This window comes from Peromyscus eremicus, chromosome 5, assembly GCF_949786415.1.
Source record: "Peromyscus eremicus chromosome 5, PerEre_H2_v1, whole genome shotgun sequence".
NCBI classification, from domain to species: domain Eukaryota; kingdom Metazoa; phylum Chordata; class Mammalia; order Rodentia; family Cricetidae; genus Peromyscus; species Peromyscus eremicus.
In genome coordinates, this window is record NC_081420.1 from 71989296 (window position 1) to 72016250 (window position 26955).

Here is a 26955-nt window from a genome sequence, read left to right on the forward strand (position 1 = left end):
CAACAACAAAAAACCAACAAAACCAACAAGACTAGTGGAAAACTCGATGACATTAAACCCTGTAGCTAACGTACTAACACCCCAACAATGTCAATTTCTTAGTTTTGCTCACTGTATCACAGTTATGGATATTTCAGAAGCAAGCATCAGGTCCCCTGGAGCTAGAAAAATGCACCTCTGAGCACTGTATGTGGGTCCTGGGAACCGAACTCAGGTTCTCCAGAAGAGCGGCAACTACTTTTACCTGGTGAGCCATCTCTCCAGCCCCAGAAATAAAGTTTTTATGAATCTATTCTATTGCATGTGAACTTAACTCATTAAAGTTGACTGAAAATTATCAAATCAGAATTATTAAGAAATAACCCCTTTTCAGCCTGGATCTTTTACGAAGGTCCTTAAGTGTATTTAAGAAAAAGAATAGGAGGAAGAAGAACCTGAAGCCACCTTGACAAAACACAACACGCTCCTGCCCTGAAAGGAGCACTAAGTTTACAAAGGCCCTTGGACCTCAATCAAAACCCTCCACACAGTGTCCTTAGAACTCTGCTGCATAAATACGGAAAGCGTTAGTGTTCAAACGGTACCAATCCACTGAAGGAATTCACAAAGCCATGATGTGACAGCAAAGGACATTCAACTCCCGTGATTCTCACGCCTCAAAACCGCTTTACACGTGAACTCAATTCAGTTAATACAAGCCCCCAACCGCGAGAATGCACAGGGGAACGTTTAGAGAAGTATGAAGATTTTATGGCATACCTCCTCTGTTTCCATTCTCTTCATCCTACAAAATAAAACAAAATATACATTTGAGCACCAACAGTAAACTCTTATCTGATCACAGCTGAACTTCAAGCAAATTCCTGGTCTATAATTAATACCAATTAGAATCTTACTAAGCACCTTTGTCAGAAGGGTGGAGTTTTCACAAGAAAAAAAGGCTGTGAGTGAAGCCAAGTTAGGGACAAGAAATCAACTGAGTTCTGAAAAGTGGCATGAGGGTGGGGTACGTCACGGAGGTATTTAGGGGGAGGCAGCACACAAGCAGCTGGAGAGGTGAGGCTGAATGAGAGCCGGGGGTCATTATTTACTGTGCTGTAGTGACCTTCAGTGAGCTCTCGGTGGCCATAACAGGACACAGAGCTAATGGCTCCATGTTTAAGTTCTTATACTCATTTGGAAGTTCATCTGCTTGCTGTCTTTAGGCTCTCGCTGCCATGCTGCCTATGTCTAGCTGAGAAGTTAGTCGGGCAACTTTAAAAAGCTAGTATGAAAACACATCAAGGCGAGTACTTGCTGAGCCTTTGACCGAATCAAAGCTACCATGCATTGTAGAAAGGAAAACGGAGCTTTGGCTGAAGGCTGGTGATTTATTACATAACTCTTGACCTTTATTTTGGCTGCCCAAATGTTGTTTTTCTTCTTCTGGTTATAAGCTCTGTTCTGAGACTAATCGGTTGCCAGCTAAGTGACATAATAGAGACATTGTTTTTATCAATTGCACACTTTCTAAAAACTATATAACACTAAAAATTATTTTAAATTCTCTTAAGGTTGGGAGTACAGCTCAGTGATGCAGTGCCCACCTGTCAAGTGTCATGTGTAAGGCCCTAGGTCTACTCCTCAGATAGACACAGGCACACACAGACACACACACACACACACACACACACACAGTCTTTGAGTGAATTGATAAAATTTCAATATTAAAGTGGAAAATACTCCAATATGTATTTCCCAGGGAAAGCATATAAAGACAGACCTACGCGCATGAATATCCTGGCCTCACATGGCTATCCCGAGCATTACTGTTTATCAGTTCCCATTCCAAATGTGTCATGCTGCATAGTCATCACACAACTTGTGACAAGGCATGCTGTTGTCCCCAAGTGCTGTGCTCAAGGTGACAGAGCTAATATGGGACAGAGATGGGGTCAGACCCGGATTCTTTAGACTCCACAAACACTTACTAATACAGATATATTTTTAACCTGTGTTAAGCAAATTATTTTATAGAAATTCTATTACTTACATGCTCCTTGTGATCGAAACGAAACAGACAAAAATTACACAGCTCTAGCATGTATATCCAGCGAAAATGTAAGTAATACTATCAGAGCTTTTTAAGATCAATAGATTCTTAAAGTAGCTAGACAGCAGCTGTACCGACATTTTAGGAAACCTGACTAGCAAATTCTAATTCCAACAGCAGAAATTATTCATAACCTTTAAAAGATATTCAGTGCCTTTCAAAGGTTATCCTACAATACAGTTTCCTGGAAAGAGGTATTTAGGGAAAAAGAAGTGAGGGTCAAGGAGTCGTAGTACTCCTGGAATTCCAGCTTTCTGGAGACAGAAGCAGGCAGATATCTGAGTTTGAGGTTAGCCAGAGCTACATAGTGAGAGTCTATCTCAAAAACTTAAAAAAAACAAAAACAAAAAAAGTGTGGTCTCTAGATACAACTGGACAATTATCTTTACATGTCTTTAATCAATACATTAGGCAAGTTCAAATTCCAGGCCCTCTCTACTTACAGGACTTAACTCAGTTTTCATGTCTGTTAGTTGGGGCTTAATACCACTTGCTCCACATCTCTGCTGTGGATGAAGTAAGCTAACACTAATAATGGTGGTAAAGAACAGTGAATCCATATGTCAACTGCAGCTAAAATCACCACACACAGATCCTTTCTGACAGGAGTGCTCTCTACTGAAGCATATTCATGCAGTTTACCCTGATCACCGTGCTTTAAGACTCTGACTCACCACCATATGATACACCCAAAAGTTAGCAGTTTCTATTCTTAAGTTTCTGTAACCACCAGCGTATTTTAACCAACAACTGCCATAGTCTGTCCAGAGACTACAGAATCTGTCTAGACAGTAGGGGAAGTTACATATCACAAAGAGTAAGACGAAACTAGAAGTCTCTGAAAAATACATCTATAGTTTAGAATCAGTATATTTCGGAAATTAAAATTTTTGTTATAGGTTTAAAAATACATAAAAAGATTTGAAAATGCAAATATAGCACTTATTTTAAGATAGAAAGGAGGCAAGGGGGGAGGTGAGAAAGGGAAGAAGCCCAGAGGAGATGGAATCCTCTTACCTTATATGAAAACTGAATCGCAGACTCCGGGGGATAAACGATGAAGTGTCTTAATGTAAAACCGAACCCTTGAGATGTTCTCTTCAACATAACTGTTTTGGGACCTGGCCAGGAGAACGGTTCATCTTCAGATGGTGACACGGTTTCACTTTGTTCTTTTCCATCTTTATTTTTTGACACCTAAAGTGCAAAGATATGTAACACTTAACTACAGAGCACAACGTACTTAATTTAGAAAAAATTTTTATGTACAAACATAATACCTGAGTATAAGCATGAACTTAGTGGAGAAGATGTATATTTGCTGATAGAGTTAGATGCATTACAACTGCCAAACCAAAAAGATGTGCATATATGTGCGTGTGTGCAGATGGTGTATGCACATGTGTAGGCACCTCTACATGCATGCTGAGGCCAGAGAGTGTCTGGTGTCTTCTACCATTCTCTGCCTTATGTCCTTTGAGACAGGGTCTCTTGCTGAGCCTGGAGTCTGTGGTGTTTGGCTAGGTTAGGCTGGCAGGCAGCAGGTTCCAACAACCCTCCTCTGAGTGACCTACTCATTGATGGTGTTACAGGTGTATGCAGAACCTCTCCTAGCTTATCGAGTGGATGCTAGGATCTAAACTCTGGTCCCTAAGCTTGCACAGCGGTGCTCTTAACCGCTGAGCCATCTCTCTATCCCCACCCCCAAACTAAAACTATGAAAAAAACTATACTGTGGGAAATTAATGAGCAAGAGAGAATTCTTGAAAATTACTGGCACAATAATTAAAACAAAAAAATGTCATAGAAGGCATGGAAGACGATACTAAGGAAATCCCACAATACACAAAGGGTGAAGAGGAGAAAGAATGGAAGGGATGCAGAACTCTCAGCAGGAAAGGAGACTAAGCCTTTCCATATAGTCAATGCAACCAATACTAAAAAACAGCAGAAAAGCCTCAGTTCTAAGCCCAAATTCCATATGCACAGAGATCACAATCCTTCCAAGATTCACAATCCTTCCAAGATTCTGAATTTTGAGGTCCCTTGACCTCTGCTCTTCAGCCTTTGCCTGACCAAGACTAAAAATCCTTTACAGATTAAAATCAAAGACACCCCCCCCCCATTCAGTACTTTCGTGCCCTAAGTCTTAATCCTTACACTGTGCCTCACCAATCCCAACTCTTCCCACTCTAGAACAGCATTAATTTACTCCCTTCCCTTTGATCCTTCTAAACTCCTCACTGTCACCTGACTAGTCCAGGAGGAATCATCAGTGCCCACTCAGAACCTCAGCCTTTCCAGGGGAACACAGGAGGAGAGAAACAAAGCCGAGCTGGTGGTGGTCACTTTAACATCAGGACTACTAACCTCCGGTGACCCTGCGGTGCTCGGTCAGATACATTACATCTTGTATCCTTATCCTAAGCAGCGATTTCATCCCTTCTCCCTCATCCTCACAGGAGTCAATGTCCCTATCAGGCTTTCACAGGGAGAAAACAGAGATACAAAGAGAATGTATTCCCCTGACATGTACCTACCCACCGTGCCCATGTTTCCCTGTCCTCTCTCATAATAACAGACTGAAGTGTGTAAGACCTCACAGCTTTTCAATGGCCCCATCTCCTACATTCTCTAAGACTTCCATCATGAAGGTATGCTGGATTCGGTCAAAGGCTTTTTTCTTCATTTATTGAGACGATTGTGGGATTTTTGTAAGTTCATTAATATAGTTTATGACATTTATTGCCATGAATGTGTTGAACTATCCCTACATTTTAGGAATAAAGCCAACTTGGTCATAGAGTATAATCTTTGTGACGTATGTCTGTTTTCTGTTCGCAAGCATTTTTCAGTCTATAGTCATTAGGGATATAGGCCTGTAGTTTTCTTTTTCTGTTGTGCCTTTACCAGTTTTGGTATAAGGTTGATACAGGCTTCATAAGGGTTTGGGAGTTCTTCTTTCCTTACAATATTCCCTTTTCCCTAATAATATCTTCAGTTTCTTTGGTGTCTGATATAGTATTTCTCCGTTCATTTCTGATTCCATTACTATGGATCCTCTCTTTCTTTCTTTTGGTTAGTTGGGCCAAGGGTCTGTCAATCATGTTTATCTTCTCAAAGAACCAGCTCTTAGATTGGTTGATTCTCTGCATTATTTTCTTTGTTTCTATGTCATTGACTTCTGCACTGATTTTTACTATTTCTTGACATTAACTAGGTTTGGATTTGGTTTGTTCTTGATTTTCCAGATTTCTGAGTTGCATCATTAAGTCACTTATTTGTGATTTTTTTTAATGTAACTGCTTAGACTTATAAATTTTTCTCATAAGGCTGCTTTCAGTGAGTCCTAGAGGCTTTGTTGAATTGTATTTTTGTTTTTCATTTAGTTCCAGGTAAATTTTTGTTTCTTTCTTAGACTTGCTCATCATTGAAATTAATCTCCATGAGTCTGTACATTTATTAGAGATTTTTTTGCTATCAGTTTTAAGTTTTATTGCACTGTGGTCAGACAGGGTACAGCAGTTATTTAAGTCTGTTTGTTTTGTTTACTTTGTGAAGGTTTGCTTTGTGTCCCAGGATGTGATCTATTTTAGAAAAGCTTCCATGTGCTGTTGGGTAGAATGTGTATTCTTTGGTGTTTGTGTGGAATATTCTGTGGATCTGTTAAATCCACTTGATGTATGATGTCAATTACTCCTGGTGCATCTATTTTTGTCCAGATGACCTGTCTTTTAGAGAAAGTGGGGTGTTCAAATCACCTACTATTAATGGACTGATGTTAATCTTTGTCTTTTAAATCAGTAGTATATTTTTTTTTAAATGAAATTGATTGCACAAGGGTTTGGTGCACATATGTTTAGGATAGTAATGTAACTGTTCCCTTGATTAGAATGAAGTTTTAGTTTTGATGTGAAGTCTAGTCTGTCAGATACTAGGATAAGAAGGCCTGTTTACTTCCTGGCCTGATTTGATTGAAGTATTTTTGTCCATCCTTTCACTCTAAGGTGGTACCCATCTTTAAAACTAAGATGTTTCTTGTAGACAACAGATAGGTAGATTTTGTTTCTTGATCCAGCCAGTCAGTCTGTGTCTTTTGATTAGCGAATTGAGGACATTAATATTTAAAGTTGTTACTACAGTGTTGTCATGTGTGTTAATCGTGGTCATCCTGTTGCTGACTTCTGGTGCTGTTTGTGCCCTCAGTGGTACTTTGTGGTAGAGTAACGCTCTGTACGTCTCTCCCCAGTCTCTGCTCTGCTCATTCCTCTCTCCAGCCCGAAATAATACTTCCTGTATCTTCTTGTTTTGGTTTTTGGATATAAAATCTTTTTAGGCTGTTTATGCCATGGACAGTTTTTCTTTCTCCTTTAATTAAGGCAGATAGTTTTGTAGGTTTATTACTCCGGACTGGCTGTAGTGGTCTTTTAGGACTTAGAATGCACTGTTCCAGGCTATTTTGGCTTTCAAACATTCCATAGGAAAAATCAGATGTATCTTGATGGGTTTTCCTTTATGTGTCGTCTCTGTGTGTGTGTTTCTCTTGAAGCTTTCAGGATACTTTTCTTTGTTCTGCACACTTACTCTTTTAACTATGATATGCCATAGGGATTTTCTTTTCTGGTCTTGTCTATCTGGTGTTCTGTGTACTTCTTGCATCTGTATGGGTATGTCTTTCCTTAGTTTAGGGAAGTTTTCTTCGATCATCTTATTGAAGATCTGATTTATATCATTGATTTGAGATTCTTCTTCCTTATCTGTGCCTATAATTCAAAGGTTTGGTTTTCTTCATGGTGTCTCACATTTAATTTTTAAAAATATTTTTCTTCAGATTCCTTGTTTGTTTGGTCTAGATCCTTTACTTTGTCTACTTGTAAAGTTTTCCTTTGAGTTTTCTAGTTGAGTTACTGAGTTTTTCAATCCCATCTTCATTTCAGCTTCAGTCTTCCTCAGTGTTTCTGTCCCCTTACTGAATTTTGTTCTTGGATCCTGGATTGTCTTCATCATGTCCATCAGCCTTGTCTGTGTTTATCGGGCATCACTTGGACATTTATTTTCCTTAAGTTCTTTCTCCTTAATTTCATGGAGCTGTTTGTGTCTTCTTTAAATTCCTTGAATTCTTTGAAGTTTATGATTGTTCTTTTAAATTCTGTGTCCTGGGGTTCTTCTAGGTAATTCTCATTGGCAAACATTTCTATAGACTGAACTGGTGGGTTTTGAAGAGAAGATATTGGCTTGATCTTTCACATTTTATTTTTTAATGGTATTTGGGCACGTGGACTTCTTTAGTTAGTTTTAAATCTAGAGTAGGTTGTGGCAGAAAAGAGGATCTGTGCGGGGGGACCAGGCTAGACCCTGAAGAACTTGGGAGATCTGGATGAGTGGAAAGGTTAGATGTGGTGCCAGAGGGACCGGCGGGTGATGGCAGGCAGGGAGGGGTTTGCTGCAGTGCAGGTAGGAGTGGTTGGACTAGTGGGACCGAGTGGAGACCGGGTTAGACACGGGAGAAGAATGTGGCAGATCTGGCTGGTTTGGCTGCTGGAGAAGTTGGATCCAGCATGAGAGGGATGACTGACAGCGGGCTCAGGTCCCAGAGAAGCGCAGTGCACCCAGCAGGCTTCTTACAAGCTGAGGTGCCAGCAACCCCACCCCCACAGTGAACCTACTAACTTCTTTAAATTCTTTTCTCTGGGTGACTTCATTTAGTCTCGTGTGCTCAACATCAAATAGGTATCTATTGTCCAACCATACCTCCAATCCAATAGGTAACTTTATATGGCTGAGTTGTTAATAAAATTTTGTTTTAAATTATACTAAGCTCCTTCTAGCAACTTGAAAATTGTCACTTTCATCCGATAGCAAATACTTAGAAATGCTGACTCTCCTTTCCTATTATTTTCTCTCAGCAAGTCTATTTCCACAATATGAAGGTGAAAGGATAAGACAGAAACATTACCCAGCCAAGCTTGTAGTAAGGCAACATAACTAAGTAATTGGAATGTGAAAGTACTATGCAATGTAAAAAAAAGTCATGGTATGTTCACATACCGGCAATCAACAACTGAAACTTGACAATTAAAAAGGTGTATCAACCAGGCTATAACCACGGCTTAGTAGGTAATAGCATGTACTGCTCTTGCAGAGGACCTGAATTTGGTTTCCATCATCCATGTTAGACAGCTCACAACTGCCTATAACTCCAGCTCCAGGGGATCCTATACCTCTGACGAGGGTGTGATCATTTGCATACACCTACACACAAACACATATGCATAATAAAACCAGACATATCAACTAAAATGGCACTGAACTTTGAGATAATACAACATTTGCAAGACCTAAAACTGAAGGTTCAAGTCTAAAGCATTACTGAGACACCTGAAAGAATATCCACATAAACGGAGAACATTCGTGATTAGATTTGGAGTTGTTACCATATTAACTCTAGATTTATCTATAGATTTATATTTGTATATTGATTCAAAGCAATCCCAATCAAGATCTCAGAACACTTTTGCATGAAGACATACTATTTCTAAAATTCACTGTAGCATGCTAAGAATCTAACTCTGAGGAAGACATTTCCTATACTTACGTTCTATTTTTTTAAAAAAATGGATTTTATCAAAATTTTTTGTTTGAAATATGTAAGAGAATGAAAAGACAATTTGTTGGAAGTGGAAAGTATTTATAAATGGAATCTCATCAAGAACTGACATATGGAACATAAAAATGAGTCTAGAAATCCAGTTTGTTTTTTTTTTTTAAATGGGCAGAAGATCAGAGCATGCCTTACTAAAGAAGCTAAGAAGTGGTCAACATTGTAAGTGATCAGGAAATTCACACTGGACCACAATGGAACATCAAGGCCTATTTACTGTAAAGACCAGCCCGTGCTGGCTATGAGGCAACTGGACCTCTCACACACTGCTAATGGAAATCTAAAATGGTACAAATATTTTGCAAAACAATCTTATGGTTTCATAAACAGTTAAATATGTGTCTTTCCTGTGACATGGCCATTTGCTCAAGAGAAACTCATTTTTTTTATGTCAATATAAAAACTTACGCAAAATTGTTCACAGCAGCTTCATTTATTATAAACTGAAAAATATCTCAAAGGTTTTGAAACAAAGATGAACTGTGATACATTAATCAATACTTAGCAATGAAATGAACTCCTGTCTATGTAAGTATCTATTAATTACACTAAGTTAAAGAATCTAGACCAATAGAGTACTTACTTCATAATTCCATTCACAAAAGACCTAATTTCTACAACTGAGTCTACATTATCAGGAAGCAGACAGCAGTCACCCTGATGGACAGAGGAGATAGAAAGAGTAGTGGGGGGTGGGGGGAGGGAGTAAGGATGCTCACTTCCCTGATCACGTAACATTTTTACACGTATAATTAATTATACAACTTAAATATGTGCAGTTGATTACATGACAAACATAGCTCCTAAAGAAAATTAAAGAAAATAAGATGCTATGGAACAAGTGCCATGAACTCAAGTCCATGGCTGTTCTGGGAAAGAAGAATGTGAAAGAGAAAGAAAAAGCTGAAATCTAGAAGAAACATGAGCTCCTTCAACTGCACTGGTGATGGAATTAAGACCAATGAATAGTCCCTAAGAGTTTAGTACAACATATTAATGTACATTATCCTACTTATTTATATTATCAAATATAGACAATCAAAAGTAACTATAATTTTTTTTTTTTTTAATTTTATTTATTGTGTATACAATGTCCTGTCTGCATGTATGTCTGCAGGCCAGAAGAGGGCACCAGGACTCATTACAGATGGTTGTGAGCCACCATGTGGTTGCTGGGAATTGAACTCAGGACCTCTGGAAGAGCAGTCAGTGCTCTTAACCTCTGAGCCATCTCTCCAGCCCCGTAACTATAATTTAACACTGCAAAATAATAACCCAGTAACTGTTTTCCACCCTCATTCCTTAAGAATACAAAAGTCTACTGATTCTGTCTTGGCATTTTAGTTTCCAGGGTAACCCAGGGAGAGGAAAACATAGGACAATAACTGATCAGTTGTTAGCCTCAGTTTCTTTCTTTAGTGAGGGTCGGGGAGCTGCATTGTGGTGCAGATCAAATAGCTTGTTTGGGAATGTGGTTAGCACCCTCCTGGCTGTTCAGATGTCAGAGAGCAATGTAGTTTGCAGTTTGGCTCTGTAGAACATCAACATGACCGATTCCCCTCTGAATCTTAGCCTAGTTCAGTGTAGCAGCTTAACTTAACTTACATAGTGGTCTCTTATATGTACTTTTATGTTCCCCCGTCCTCTAGAAACCCTCAAATCCAAGAAGGGGAGATAAACTACCAGTAATTACTTTCTAATGTACAAAGTCTCTGCAGGTGACTTCAGAATTCTTCACTCAAAAAGCTAAAAACAGGGAGGGAAAAGGTTAGCTGGTCATCCAAGATCTGGTTTCTTCTACTACTGACCTCTGACCCCATGTTCCTTCCAGAGCTCTTACTTGCTTTGATGCCCTTTTCTAACTGAATTTGACACATAGTATGTGATTTAAGACTACCAAGAAAGTAAAATTGAAAAGAGAATTGGCAAAGTTGCTGTATTCTATGCCGTTTACAGAGAGGGAGCTGGCAGCATTAAACGTGCGATTCCTACTGTCATGGTGGCAGGGGCATGAGAGATGACCTGTTGTGATTCCAATTTCCTTTTCCCTAATGGCTAATGATAAGGAACACCTTCTTCGTGTATTTAGTTATATAATTTTCACAAACAAAAGACCCTCTGAGTTTTAGTATAAGTGAACTCTTTCATGTTACACATGAGCACATGGAGGCCAACTTGTGAAATGATTTTTCCCATAGTGTGAATGGCTAAATCTGAGCAAGAATTAAAACCATGGTTTCTAAGATGGACAAGGTAACCCCAGCACTGGAGGTGGGAGAAGGGACTGATGCAGGAAGACTGAATTTGAGGCCAACCTGCGATATATAGCAGCAAGATCTTATGTCAAGAATCCTTCAAAACCAAACAAAGGATCCCTGATTCCCAGGCTAGGAGACGTTCTGTGTCAGTGTCTCTCATCATCTCTTCTACCTTGTAAGCTGTGTGTATTTTTGTTCTTCAGTCTAAGTTAGGATCTTTAAATTAAATTAAATTGTGCATTAAATTCACATCTAGAATATTCTCTTGATAGCCTCACAACCCCAGATATATTCCAGTTTGTTTTCAATCACACAGGAACCTCTATTGGGTCATGGTTCCTCCTCTTAAGTCTCTGATTGGCCTTGTTACATCTTCTTTACTGTGTTCTTTCCACAAAAGAAAAGATGGGTAAGTGTAAGCAATTTCACTTTGCCCTCCACAAACTGATTTTTTTTAACAGCACATAGCTCAGTTGTTTCAATTATTCCATCCACTCAGAAGAACACATTCTGGTCTCTGACCTTTCCCCTGTAGGAAAGAAGGGAAGGTTACATTTTCATTGGCCTGTATACAAAGAAGAGATAAAAAGAAACATACATGAGTGCCTCTTCACTCCTACATACCCACAGAGCCTTTGATCTTCCAGATTTAGTAACAAGGGCAAACTGTGGACTGTGAGGAAAGAAGACAGCACTCATAGATCCCTCCAGTTAAGAAGACTCGGATCTGCACCTCCCCATGCATCATTTCACTTCCCAACCATGAGTGCCCATTAACTAAGAGAGAAAGGAGGTAAGAAGTGGCTGGATATCAGATTCAATTCCTGTGGACTAAGAATTGCCATTTCATTCCCTTGAAAGACTTTATAACAAGGCCATTTGATTGAACAAAAGCTCAAAATTAGAAGAAACTAAATGATAACAAACAGCTCTATAATAAAAATCAGAGTAACTAGACAAAGCAACGTAAAGAAGGCTGAGATAGAGTGTAAGGGGGGAAACACAAATCAGAAGATATAAAAGTCATTGTTTAAAAAAAAACGGGAAACGGCATGATGGAACTTTCTAGAATAATGGGAAAGTTCTGACGGATTGCGGTAAACATTTTACACAAGTAAATTTGCCACAAATCAATGAAATACATGCTTACAATGGATGAATTTTTTTATTTGTAAATCGCTGCGGTGACTGCTTACGGTAAAGTGTTTGCTTAGAACATGGAAGGCTCCAGGATCAATGACAGAAGGAAAGCGGAGGTGGGAGGAAAAGAGACAAGGTTGTCCTCCAAGTGAATATGACAGGATAGATGCTGACATACACAGTAAGTACACATCTCCTCTAGAGTTGTTTGTACTTAACGTATAATGAAGTCAGCTTCCTGGTACATCCCAGGATGTGTACCCGAGAAAGCATTTTTGCATTCTATTTGTCGTAAGAGGCCCTCATATAAGTTCTACAAGTCCCACTGACAAGACTGTTCTCTGGTATCTCTTACCACAGGTCATACAGTGACTAAAGACAGAGTCTACTTAAAGAGCCAGATCTTCTTCACGGTCATCCAACCTCTTTTGATGATTTTACGTGCTGAGAAAACACCAAACACTGGTTTTCTTTTTATGTCCTTGTATTATTAACTTTATGGTTGCAACTTTCATCTGGCTCAAAGTTATTTTGTTGTTGTTTCTAGGATATGGCATAGGGGGACATGGACTCTGAACTCGACTCTTTGATCTAGACCCTTGGTTTATAGCTGAGACTGTGGTCGGCAAGCTGCTTAAAGCATGCCTACGCCTTGACTGACTGGCTCTGAGGACGATAATGTAAGATGTATTACTAATTAAAAACTCAACGTCTTCCACTATCTAGAACTTCTTGAGTATTTATACGACAGCAGAAGTAGAAAACTCCCCACGTCACGTACCAGGTCTCGGGAAAACCGGAGAGCACTAGAGAGACTACACTTCAGATGCCGGACAGATGGATGTGTACACAGGGTCAGATCTCATACACCAACAACCAACAAACCAGCAAATTAACTAAATACATTCTAGCCCAAGCATTGGGGATAAGGAATAGTCAAACTATACAAACAACGACATCATATGCCTGTTTGTGTCATTATTACCTATTATTTCAGAGATATTTTCAATTTTTTTTTTTTGACAGGGTCTCAAGCCCAAGCTGGCCTTGAATTTGCTATGCCCCAGAGGATGACTTTAAACCCCTGATCCTCTACCTCCCAAGTGCTGAGACTATAGACAAGCATTACCATCCCTGAATTTTTTAATGAGTTGAAAGTACGTAATACTTAAAATGGTACCTTGCAAAGTAAATAATAAATTTCTTTTGTAAAATAAAAACACAAGTGTCACTAAACACAGAAAAAGTTTATTGGAAAAATTATTAAACGATCACTGTTCAGATACTGAGATCAAGTGTAAAATATGATTTTGTCTAAGAAAAACAAAGCCTGAATATCTATACTTTCATTGATTTTTTTTCAGTGTTGGAGACTGACCCTCAGGGCCTCACTCTAAGTCAACACTGCCAGCCAAAACCTTGCATATCCCGAGTATGACAGAAAAGTGGATTTACAGTGAGGAGCAATTTCTCAAAACCAGACAGCTAGTAAGAGAAGAGCTAGCTCACCTTCTCCGGTGCACACCGTCAGCAGAAATGAAATAATAATATGGTGTTGATAAATCAGATACAGCTTATCTCTAAACTAACTTCTCTAAAGTCATGTCAGAGAAATAATCTGGTGTTTTGAATTGAAGTTTTTTGTTGTTGTTTGCTTTTTGGTCTATTGGTTTAGGTTCTAAGTTAGTTAAAAAAAAAACTCTTAAATGTAATCTGGATATGCCAAGTGTGCTTGAAATTCATTCTTACCATGCAGGTTGCTGGTAAATCCTTTTTTTTTTTTTCCTAATTTAAAATCTTTTTTTGTGTGATTTTTAGTTTATATGGGGTGATAGGGAGAAAGTGTGTGTGTGTGTGTGTGTGTGTGTGTGTGTGTGTGTAGGTGGGGACAGAGGAAAATGAGTCTGGTTAGTGGACAGCCTTGGGTGACATTCTTTAGATGCCATCCATTGTTCTTGAGACAGGGTCCTTTCATTGGTCTGGAACTCACCAGGCAAGACTGGCTAGCCAGAGAGCCCTCAGGGAACTCCACCTGTCTCTGCCTCCCCAGAGCTGGGATTATAGATATTCGACACCATGCCTGTTTTTTGACATGGGTTCTGGGAGTCAAACTCAAATCTTCATCCTTGCACTTTACCACTGAGCTCTCTCCAGCCCTAAAGACATTTTTGCCAATCCAGGTTGAAAACAAGGGCACGTGCTTTGATACTATGTATCTTGCCGTACCTGCACATATTTTTCTAAACAGTGACTAGCTCACGGCACAGTTAATATAACAAAAGAAATGAACTCACAGCTTGGAGCTTGAAGACCCAGGTAACTTCTGCCTGTAATACTGCAAAGGAAACCCTTGAGAGTCAGTATTCTTACGAACAGCTCAATGTGAAGTTTACCATTTCGGTAGACATTTGTTTGTAGTGTTAGACCCTAAGGTAACCTGTAAGCCCCACCTGCCCAAAGACCAAGTAACTTCCTGGAATGCTGGGAATTGTAGTTCTTGAGCTGTAGTTCTCAACAAAGCCTCATGGGAAAGCATGGTGGCCTACCTACAGGTTTTGTCCACATAAGCCCTAACAACATGTGCCTCCAGGCCACTCATCTGGAAAGTTTCCAGGAGTGGTCCTGACCAAATCCCATCTTGGTCAATATTGAAAATTTTAATAAAAAGCCGGCTGAACTTGATCAAAATGATGGAACTGGTTTTTGTCTGGCGAATCTCAGGGTGAGCAGTAGCACCACCCCTGCAGCTCACTTGGGAAGCTGCCTTGCTGCGGTTGGTCATTCCTGCAGAGTTTCTGCTCGCTAGACTAGTCACTCTTAGACTGCCCTTCTATCCAGCGTCTGCTTCTGACTGTATTTATAACCCAAACAGCGCCCCTTCTCTCACCTTCCCGGTGTGTCTCCCTGCTCCCTCTTTCTGTTTTTAGATCCCAACTTTTCAAAGAGATTCCTAAATCATCACTTTATACTTCATTTATATAATAGCAAAAGAAACCAAAAATGCATCAAGGTTACAAAGCATCCAGGAATGCTTCACAAGTAGGTTAGCTTGGACTACCGGCAGACAGTGAAAGTTATCTCATTAATTTACAGACATACAATCTTACAACAACATTATCATCTCACAGAATAACAAGAGGGTGTCATGTCATCTGGTATGTCTCATAAACAACAGTCCCCCAGACTATTTTCTAGGCATATTCTCTGAGTTGTTTTATTGGTAGTAATGACATATTCCAATTATGTGTTCCTATCTCCCTTGGTCTCCTTGTAACAAACAATACATATCTTCATGATAACAGGGACAATTGTCTTTCTAAAAGAGAAAGTTCAGCTGGCCAGATGGCTCAGTGTTTGTCACAAAAGCCCCGTGACCTGAATTCCAGCCTAGGAATCCAAGTAAATGTAGACAGAAAGAACCAACTCCACAAAGTTGTCTTCTGACATCAACATGTGTGTTTCCTTTCTCTCTTCAATCACAAATACATAATGAAAAATACATAAAAAATTTTAAAAAGTGAAAGTAAAGCATAAGTTTTCAAAATTGTGCCTGGAACAAAAATTTTCACCTGTCCTCTGGCATTTGTATTTATAATTTAAAAGAATTTCTCTCACCAGGCAGTGGTGGTGATCCCAGCACTCAGGGGGCAGAGACAGCTGGATCTCTGTGAGTTCGAGGCCAGCCTGGTCTACAGGGTGAGTTCCAGGACAGCCAAGACTATACAGAGAAACCCTGGGGGTGGGGGTGGGGGTGGGGGTTCCTCTCTCTCCTTCGGAAATACAAATGACTGCATCTGCAATATGTCTGCAGCCACTTCTTTATCATCTTCTGGCATTGCTTCTGTTATTAACAATACTCATTAAAGGGAGAATGCAAGGACATGAGATTGAGGTGCTCCACAAAAAGGGGGTGGGGTGGGAATCTTATGGGAGAAGACTACATTATATTTATCCATTCTCCAGTAAATAGAAATGGGGGTGTCTGGTTACTTCACTAATAAAATTTTTAAATGTTCCTCAGAACATCTGTCTGTAGGAAAATGCATTGTGCTGTGGTTTCTTCATGGTATTTACATAGTATTTTTTATGAATTCTTTAAGGTAATTACACATGCTTAATAGTATTTCTATCTTTTTCATGAACTTGGCTGGGATAGAGTGTCTCTACAGTATAATATTAAGATGGAGTGAATTTGAAACATGTGAGCTGGGTCTCAGCCACCAAGAGCTACTACAGTGTGGTCTGTTCTGTCCTCTTCCACCCAGACAGGCACAAGAGAAGGATGTCACTTCTCTCTGGACATCTGTGGGATTTGCTCAGAATTTTATTCAAAGATTTACTCAAACTCTCCTTAGTACTGCATCAAAAGAAGTTGAAATTGTCCATTATTATTTTAAAAATGGGTTATGGCTTAAACTTTTAACAAAACAAAAGGAAGTATTTTGAATAATGTAAGCACACTAAGGAGCTGTCTCCTAAGGAACCGAAGGCCCGAATTCTACTTACAAAAGACAGTGTTTCTGCTTAGATATGCTACTGCAATAAAAATTCAAGCATTAATAATGATTAAACACAAGGACATGGGAGACTGGAAGTTCAATGAACAGCTGCTACTAGAACATTGTGAAAAAGAAAATTATTTTCATTGAGATGTATACTTCAGATTTAAAAAAAAGATTAAGAAACTTAGAAACAAAATTTTCAAACTAATTAAATGTCAGAAATAAAAATTTTCTAGAAATTTTGGTTCCAGGTCTAACACATACAGGTATCAGCAACTGGCTACAAGTGGGTTATAAGGAGAAACACAAGAGGAGGAAATGGAGGAAGAGGAAGCAACAGGAATGTGAGTAAAATACACTGTATACATGTACAAAACTGCCAGCCAGCAAATGATTTTCAGTCCCAAGAATGTATCACTTTGATTGCTGAGTATCTAAGCATACTAGGAATAGGTTTACAATGAATAATGACTTACTTAGTTGTTAAGGAGCACCAACTAGAGTGACCAACTCTAATGCATGTTTAATACAGAAGAAAACAACCTGGTAACACAATTTTAGGCATTCACTGACTTCTTCCTCAACAAATCATGTTGTGGCACTGTATTAATAAGCACTAGCTTTTCTGCTCAATTGCTTTTCCTTTCCTACCTTTTGACAAACATGCAACTTCCTGACGGCAGGGAGAGGTCTAAAGATAAAAAGCGACAAGAAGAGTCAAACACATTTGGCACAGGCCAACAGTGACACCACACCACAGTACTAGATCAGTGTAGACACCCGCAGTTTACTATAATTTCTGCTGGCACAAGTAGCTCCACCCTTACTTTTAAAGCCTCATCACCACACTGAGCATTCATAGTCCATCACCTCCAAGCATGGTACCCAAACAACGCACCATAATTTTACTTTCATTCTTTATTTGCTTCTAAATTTCCTAAGTACTTCCTAAGCATAACATACATAACAGAATGATAATGTTGTATAATAACTGATTTAAACATCCCATCCTGTGGAGAAGCTCTTTAAACAGGCAGGTAAACAACTCAAAATGGCTTCAGGAAGTCCCTAAAACTGACCAGAGTCACTAGGCCCCTCCTTGCCAGAGTAAGCCATAGAAGCTGAGTCCCTCTCAGACTAAAGGAAGCTGAGCTGCAAAGAAGACTCTCCTATGGGGACTGAGGTGCCAAGAAGACCCAGAGAAGCTGAGCTGCAAAGAAGACTCTCCTACGGGGACTGAGGTGCCAGGAAGACCCAGAGAAGCTGAGCTGCAACGCAGACTGGCAGAGAGCAAAGCTGCAAAGCCTCTGAGACCAGCCCAGCTGCCTGGAAGAGGTTTAGGCCAAATGAGTCACAGGGAAGGGACACTCACCAACTCGTTGAGCTGCCTGCAGGCTGTGCAGTGTGCTCCAGGTTCCCCGCTTTTGTGAGCTGTCACCATGCTGGGGTGGGCTTTGGTGATGCAGCTGTCTTTGAGTCATTTCTGCTCCTGTAAGCGACCCCTCACCTACACTCCTGTAAGTAGCCTCAATACAACTCATGGGTTTACCAAGTTGAACTTCGGTGGTATCCTGACTTTGGTCTGTCATGGGCTCCCTATCAGGGGTGAGCAGATCCAGGTTGTTTCTCCCCAGGAAAAGTTTTGTCCACAAGTGCAGTTCAACCAACAACCTTGTTCTTTTCTAATTACAACACTGTGATACACTATCCTCTCCATTATGAAGTTAGCCTCCTCCTAAAATACTTTTCTAAGAGACTTTCAAATTATAAAGAAAAAACATTCACTATCCAAAGTATTGCTCTGCTAAGGATTTCTGAAGAAGTCACCTCAGTATCTAACGTTCAGCTAATCCTCTCATGAATAATGCTCTTCAAAAGCAAAGCTCTCCCTCTCTAGATCTACCCACCTCCCCATCTCTCCTTGATCCTAATTACAATAATAAATTGAATTTGGAAACTGAAACATTCAGAGGCTAGATGTGTGACTCAGCAGTAAAACACTTTCCAAGCATGGGTCAAGCCTTGAGTTCTAGCTCCATAATAATAATAAACAAACAAACAAACCAATGTCCAACAGTAACAAAAAAGAATGATTATGACCGAGCTACTAAAGTCATGAGTGTGAAACATTTTCAGGGTATGAGAAGATGCCCAATGTGTAATGCTAAAGAAAATAAGATATAAAACTTCACAATATAATCAAAATTATTTTAACTCCCCCTTTCCTCCCCCCCCCGCCCCCCCCGCCCCCCCCCCCCACACACACCACAGGCTTTTACTATTCTGCTGAGCAATCTCAGGACTTTGTATATAATGAACACGAGCACAGCACTGGCACCTTTCACCCCAAATATAGTATTAAGACACTATAATATCAGCTGGGTGTGGCAGTGCACGCCTTTAATCCCGGCATTCAGGAGGCAGAGGCAGGTGGATCGTGTATGAGTTCTAGGCCAGCCTGGTCTATACTGTGAGTTTCAGGCTAGGCAAGGCTACAGAGAGAAACCTTGTTGCAAAAAGAAAAAAAAATACACACACACACAGAGTTTTATCAACTTAACAGTGGACTCATTAACTAATAGTGTAAAGATTATATATAATTTCACAGAAACTTATAGCCAAAGGAAACTTGGAGATGAAATAAGCCAACTCAGTCATTTGGCATCTTCAAAACATCGGTCTGGTGAGATGACTCAGCAGGTGAAGGCGATTGTCCTGATGAGCTGGATCCTGGAACCCACTGTGGAAGAAGAGGACCAACTCCCAAAGTTGTCCTCTGACTGTCACACCATGCACCACAGCTACACATACTGATGCACGACGTATAGACACACACGCACACTCATGCTAATAATAAATAATATTTTTTAATTTATAAAGCATAACATTGAAACCTCAAGCAAATGGCCTAACACTTTGCAAATATGGCGGCTCAAACTAACATTAGGGTCCAGCTTCAGTTGGGCGGACCAGAAGACAGTATGCTCAAAGGGTCAGGACTAAGAGAAAACAGCACAGAGCAAGTGCTGACACGGCTTTCACGCGTGTAAAAGCATAGTTCTCTCAGAGTCCATCAGAACAATCATTCATTTACCAACTGGTGCTGAAGGAGCATTGATTTCCAGACCAGCAAGGGCATCCTGGCACATACGGCACCACCAAGCCAAGTGACTATGTTTCAATTAGGGTCTTATTTCATGACCCAGGCTGGCCTTGAACTCACAACGGTCTGTCTCAGTATTAGAAGAGAGAGGACTGAAGGTGCCTGCCCATGCCCAGCACTGACTGCTAAGTCTTGAGGGTGGGGTTTCTTTTTCTTCCTCTCCCCATCTATGAATGATGAAAAGAGAAACTACATGAGCAACTACACAGAGCTGCTGGGGAGAGGGGCAGGGAGCATACATGGAGCTCAGCAACCCTGCCTGCTTCCTTAGACGCTCTGACCACTAGAACCCCCAGAATCCGAGATCTGCTTCATACACACACACACACACACACACACACACACACACACACACACACACAGTGACTCGCTGGTGGTCTCACAGCTAACTAGCTGCGAAGCCTGGACTACAGCTGAAGTTCCAGTCTCCTAGAACTTCCCCAGTAAACCACATCATTAACAAGCCTGTCTCAGCAAAACAAGGAGACAGCTAGCGGGTGACATTCCATTTTTCTTAGTAGGCACATAATAAATGTTCATTAAAGATAAAAATAAGCAAAGGGGAAAACAACTGAACTTATCTACCATTCCCTCTAGTGCCACTTTGTTTGCTGTTGCTATGATAAACACTACGACCAAAAGCAACTTGGAAAGGAAAGAGTTTGTTTCATCTTCCAACACCCAGGTCAAGAATTAGTAAGAAAATACCCTAAAGACATGCCCACAGGCCAATTTGATGGAGGCAATTCCTCAATTGAGGTTCTCTGTCACACCGACGAAAAACTAACCTCTTTAGAGAAAACTAAGTCAAACTTTTGTTATATATGTATACTCCCAGACACTTTTCATATGAAAATATACTTTAGAGAAATTTCTCTTCTACTTTGCTTTTTTTTAACTTATATGTCTTTCCACATAAACATATATGTCTATATGATCTTTAAAACTCTACTATTTCATCACATGAATAAAACATACTTTGTTCATTTAAACTTTTTTAAATTGGATATATACACTGTTCGCTTTTTCCCCCCTTTTTGGTACAGAATTCTGTGTAGTTTTGGCTGTCCTAGAACTCAAATTCAGAGATCCATCTTCCTCTACCTCTCAAGTGTTGGGATTAAAGGTGTACACCACCACAATGGGCTACATTCACTATCTTTTTTCAAAGATTGTTTTCTTTTTAAGGAATGTGTGTGTGTGTGTGTGTGTGTGTGTGTGTGTGTGTGTGTGTGTGGTGTGGTGTGTGTGTGTGTGTGTGTGTGTGTGTCTGTGTGTCTGTGTGTGTGTGTCTGTGGCTTTGTGCACATTAGTGCTGGTGCCTGCACAGTTCAGAAGAGGGTAAAGGATCCCCTGAAACTGGAGTTTGAGCTGCCCTACCTCCATGCTGGAAACTGAATTTGGTTCCTCTGCAAGCGCAGTAAGCCATGTCTCTAGCCTGGTCATCTTTATACTACCAGTGAACTTCTCTTAGTATTACACTACTACCCCTTTGTAGGCTAGTGTCTGTGAAAAAACATGAGAATCACATTAGGGTAAATTCCTGAGAATGGGCTTCTTGTTACTATATTGTCATTTATTTGTTTTTCATTTCCAAGTTTCAAAGTGCTAAGCATAAAACAGAGAAAAAACCCATCCACAGCAGGACATTGTTGTATTCCAATTAGCACTAGGATTTTCTTAAGTTTTACAAATATGCTAAAATGAAAAAGGTTTTCACTGACTTAATTTTTTGTCTCTTTCATTACTAGCAAAGCTAAGCACATTAAACTCTTCCTAGATATAAATATAAATAATATAAATAGCAGAAAAGAATGCACAGTCTCCCCAAAGAGAAAAGTATGTGGTTCATTGAAATTCAGAATGCAGTTCAAATTGACAGGAATGTCTTAAATCCTGGTAGCAGAAAACAAAACAAAACAAAATCCCTGAGGGCTGGAAAGAGCTGCAGATACACAGAGGTTATCACCAAAGATAGCAGACCTTTGGGTTCACAGAGGAGATAATGCCCTAACCAAGGCAGGCTGGAACTACTTTATAATCTGATTAGTCACAGCACTGGGATGCACCCTAAATGGGTAGAACCAGCTGAGTGGGTTGACCTTGGAACAGTTAACTAGAAATGCAAGGTTCCCTGGGGGAGGGGGGGGAGAGACACACCCTTTAGATGGAGCAAGGAGGCTGCAGTTCTTTCCTTCCTTCCTTCTTTCTTTCTTTTTCTTCCTTCCTTCCTTTTCCTTCCTTCTTTTTGTGCACATGCATTTGTGTGTGTGTGTGTGTGTGTGTGTGTGTGTGTGTGTATGCATGCGCGAGCATTCATGTCATGTGTGAGGCAGGTATGTGCGTGGTACGTATATGAGCACGAGTATGGAGGCCTGAAATTGATGTCAGGTGTGTTCATCAGTTGTTCTGCACCTTTATAAGCTGAGGCAAGATGTCTCATCTGAACACCGTGATGGCCAGTCTGGCTGTCTCTTCTAGTGCACTGGGATTAGAGATGGGCAGCTATGCCGCACCTGGCATTACATGGGTTCTGAGACCTAAATTCTGGCCCTCATGCTTTTTCACGACAAGGGCCTCATCCACTGAGCCAATCCCCAAGATTCCTACTGTCCCACTTCCATTGTAGAAATACACAATTCCTTCCTGAACTTTCAAAGGTTGTTTTAGGGTCAAACTCACTAAAAACTCAGCCAAGTAAAACGTTCCAAATGCAGGACATATTTATTTTACAATTGGGTCATGAAAAAGCTATAATTAAATATTGAGAAAGTATTTTAAACACATTTGAGCACTGTGGGGAAGCCTGATATTTAAGAGAACCTTGATGTAAATCTTTTAGAAAGCACTGAAGGGTTTCAACAATTCTATAATACAACTGCCTTTCAATGTACTGTATTTCTAGAAACAGCATTATAGAACAGATTGTTTTAATAGATTACAAGGACAAATGCTTCCAAAACCCAGAAGTGACCTAACAATCATCAAGAAGCAAAGATATAGAAATTGGGCACTCAGAAACCATCTATAAGGTGAAGATGTTAAGATCAAATTAGGGCCTTGTACATGCTGACCAAGTGCTCCACACTACAACCTAATCAATCCATCACGACTTTTAAGAAAGTTGCATATTACACAAGGAATATTTTCAGGTGTCTTAAAGTGTGTATCAAACTTGTGAAAATACAAATGCATACAAATTTAGAAGCTAAAGGAAGCATGCATCATTCACAGTAAATAGCCGAGGATTAACAGCACTGCTCTGCTTTGCTCATGAGATGCTCCTGGGTGCGTTGAAAGCCATGGGGCATGTCTTGAAATACTGGTCAGTCAGGACATCTCCAAAACCAAATGCTAGATTTTTGTTGATGTTGATATGCTATTCTTGTCCGTGTTTGAGAGATGCTGGATATGGTACTGGGGGACAGGGACATACTAGTCATTAACATGAGTCCTGAAGCACATGTAAGGTACATGTAGAGAGGCTTTACAGTTAGATATCAAAATGAACCTGTGTTTAGAAGAGTAACCTACAGGTAAATTGGGCTTAAATAATTAAAAAATGGTTTCTTCTTCTGAAAGAAGAACAATAGTCTTCTTACAATGTATTTTTTGTTGTTGTTGTTGTTGTTGTTGTTGTTTTTTAGACAGGATCTTATATAACCCAGGTTGGCCAGGAACTGGCTGGGACTGAGAATGACCTGGAACTCCTGATCCTCCTGCTTTGCCTGTGGTGTGCTGGATTATAGGCCTGGGTGTCACCATCCCAGTTTAACACAGTACTAGGGTTGGAACCAGAGCATCCAGGATGTTAGGCATTCTATCAACTCACCTGCATCCCCAACTACTGTTATTTTTTTGAAAGTTGATTTTCATTCATGTGTGTGTGTGTGTGTGTGTGTGTGTGTGTGTGTGTGTATGTATGTGTGTAGGCCAGAGCAAAAAACCTTGTGTGCACCTCTTTTGGGGGAAGGTCTACCTTTGATCTAGAATTCACTTATCAGGCGAGACTGGCTGGCCAACGAGCCTCAGAGCTGCCTCCACAGCACCAGAATGACAAGTGTGCACCGTCATGCCCATTTTCATGTGGATTCTGAGGACTCAAACCAGGTCTTCATGCTTGTGAAACGAGCACTTTACCAAGTGAGCCAGCTCCCAACTCTAGTTGACTTCTAACAATGCTAATTCACATTTCAGATCTATTCTCTTGAAAACACTTTATATCCAAAATAGACACTATCTGTGTAGAAAATAGTTAATATTAGTTAATGTTTAGTTATTCAGTTCTTAGCAACTGCTGAAAAAAATACAAAGTCTTATAATTCATTATTAACCTGTTTTGTTTACTCAAAAAGAGACTACTAAAAGAAAGAAAGAATCAGATAACATTATTCCACTATATGAGTTTTTAACACTGTATTCCAAGAAATTAGATAATTTATTTTATTTTCTTTTTAGCCATGGTCTCACTATATAGTCCGGGCTGGCAAAGACTGTCTATCTTCTTAACTCAATCTCTTGAACGCTAGAATCACAAGTATGCACTGCCACACCTGGTTTTAACAAAATATTTTGACTGGTTACTTTGATTTGTAGTAAGATGAACATAAACTCCAACTCCATCCATTCAGAAGACTAGGACCTGAGAGCTGCTTGCAACGAAGCCACAGACTGGTGTCATGCTGTTTAGATTTTAAGAATGTTCCATCAGTCCCTAGCTGATGAAAGAGGCTTTCTCTGCCTAAACTGTGTAGAGCAAACAACGTTTTATGCTAAGCACTTGCTTGCTTTCTAGGAGTCTAGAATTTTGGTATATTCTAGGCACAAGGTGACCGACTGGGCTGCAGTTAAAAAAAAAAACCAAAGTCTCACCTTGAATGAGTTTCCCTGGTGCACTGCTCCTTCCCATGCACTGTAACAGTCTGTTGCTGAAGCAATTAAGCACATCCTGTGTGACTTCACCGAGGGAGGACTCTTGGAAGCCTGTGTGTGCTTTCCACTGACCTTTGTCCCAGCTGCCTTTTCCTTTTCTCTCTGCTGATCTGCTTTGTGTCCCTTCACTGTGATAGATCTACCAGAGCTGAGTCCTACAGATGCAGATCTGTGAGCTGCCGCCTCACAAACCAAGGGGTTTGGGGATGATTTCCAACACATTCCCCAACTCTGCAATGGATTCTAATCAATCTCCCACCTCCTGGCATTCCTGTCTATGTGCAAACTCCTCCCTTGAGTGTGGGCTGGACCTAGTGATTAGCTCCTGCAGAACAGGATTCCAAAAGTGATGGAATGTCCCTTCCAAGGTTAGATTCCAAAACACAGGAATCATTGTCTTGTCCACTCTCTGCCTCTTCTCCTTCCATCCTCCTATGAAACAGGTCACCGTGTAGTACACTACACTCTCTCTGGAAAGGGTCACGTGGCACAAAACACAAAATGGAAGGTGCCTTCCACTCAGCCGCCTGCTTAAGAACCAAAGCTTACGCAGGAGGGGGGATGTTGGAAGGTGTCCCAGAAAGATGACTCTTGGCTGTTCTTGCCAAGGACCTGAGTTTGGTTCCTAGCACCCACATGACAGCTCATAGCCATCCATAACACCAGTTCCAGGGAATCTGACACCTTCTTCTGGCCTCCATAGGTACCAGGCATACATGAGATTCACACACATACATGCAGGCAAACACACCCACATTAAAAATAAAAATTTACTTCTTTGTAAAACATGTATTTAAATAAAATGAAATTATCTCTTTTAAAAAAGAAAAGAAAATAGAACTCAGGTGCTCAGCTTCACAGCCTCTGAAGAACTGAAGTCTACCATCAACAACAGGATCCTTCACCAGGTGAACCAAGAGCCAGGCAGAATGAGTGTGTTGTGACGGATGCTGCCCACAACCCTAGGAAAGCATGCTTCTATTTCTACCCAAGAAGAAACTGAGATAATAATGTTCTCTCAGCCATTAAGTTGCAGGGGTAATCTGCTACTCAGTAATAGATAACTAACATTCTACCATGTACACAAGCCAAACTCAGATAGTATCTCTGAAGCAATGGCTGCCAGACACGGATCAGCAGATGACAAAGAGCAGTGAGCCCTCAGAGGGCGAAGGGGGCCTATGACCACCCTTGCTTCTACAGTTTGTAAGACCTCGGCACAGGGAAAGAAAATCCAGGCAGCAAACACTGAGTTCACAGGGAGAGAGAACCAGGGAGAGAGATCAGGGGATTCTGCCCCAGAAGCCCAGTCCTAAGAAGCCAGGGTTAGTCTGCCAGAAGGAAGGACCTCTTGAAAGGATGGATGGCCAGTCCCTGAAAAGCACACAGGACCAGGAATACAGCCTGTTCCCACCAGTGAGAAAGAGAACATGTAGTCAGTAGTGGTGCACCAAGCAAAATACTTAAGGGTACTGCCCACTAATGGGGTAGATCCACCCCGACTGAAAGTGATCTGGTCCACCCAATAAAGGTAGAAACACGGCCGACAAGATGAAGAGGAAAGGGTTCTTACTGGCCAAGAACTGCAGGCCCTGGCCAGTACCCACTGGTGCATGAGGACTGTTAGCTGTAGGGCCACAGGGATGGTAGAGCAAATGGGAGGCTCACATATACCACCCGGCGGGGGAAGAAGCCTGGACAAAATGAGACTTCATATGAAACAGAGGTGCCAGAACTGCTGTGGCTGACCACGATGCTCAGGAACTGGACAGCCAGGACTAGGCCAATGCATCAGAAAAGAAAACAGCTAGCAGGGATCTGCAGAGGGGTCGGAGGACACTCCATTCACCAGGGCAGCGCCAGTTTGCCAAGATGCTTCTCTCTCTCTCTCTCTCTCTCTCTCTCTCTCTCTCTCTCTCTCTCTCTCTCTCTCTCCAACTCAGTACTAAGAACGAAGATACAGCGTTGTGACGGAGCAACAGGGATGGCATCATCACAGGAAGCAGCAGCGGCCAACAGTGGCATTTAACCTTCATTACAAGATGAAATTCAGGAATGAGTGTCCCAGTGAGAACGGTACCAAAGGGCCCGAGTCAGAAATGATAGACAAGGTAATAAAACACTGTTCCTAAATGTGACCCAACCTTAGCTGCCACCTGCCTCCAAAAGTGGGTAAATGTCACGGGAGAGGCAAATCTCACTAAGCT

General features: G+C 40.7%; 1 protein-coding gene across 1 annotated transcript in view; it reads right to left on the minus strand.

Annotated features, from left to right (window-relative positions):
- The window catches only part of Arhgap21 (Rho GTPase activating protein 21), a 126909-nt gene that overhangs the window by 68795 nt on the left and 31159 nt on the right, over positions 1 to 26955 (minus strand). Inside the window, exons 3-4 of the mRNA XM_059263672.1 lie at positions 3110 to 3289; positions 760 to 784 (exon numbers count right to left, since the gene is read on the minus strand). Coding sequence (XP_059119655.1) covers positions 760 to 784; positions 3110 to 3289 — 205 coding nt within the window. The remainder of the gene's footprint in view (positions 1 to 759; positions 785 to 3109; positions 3290 to 26955) is intronic.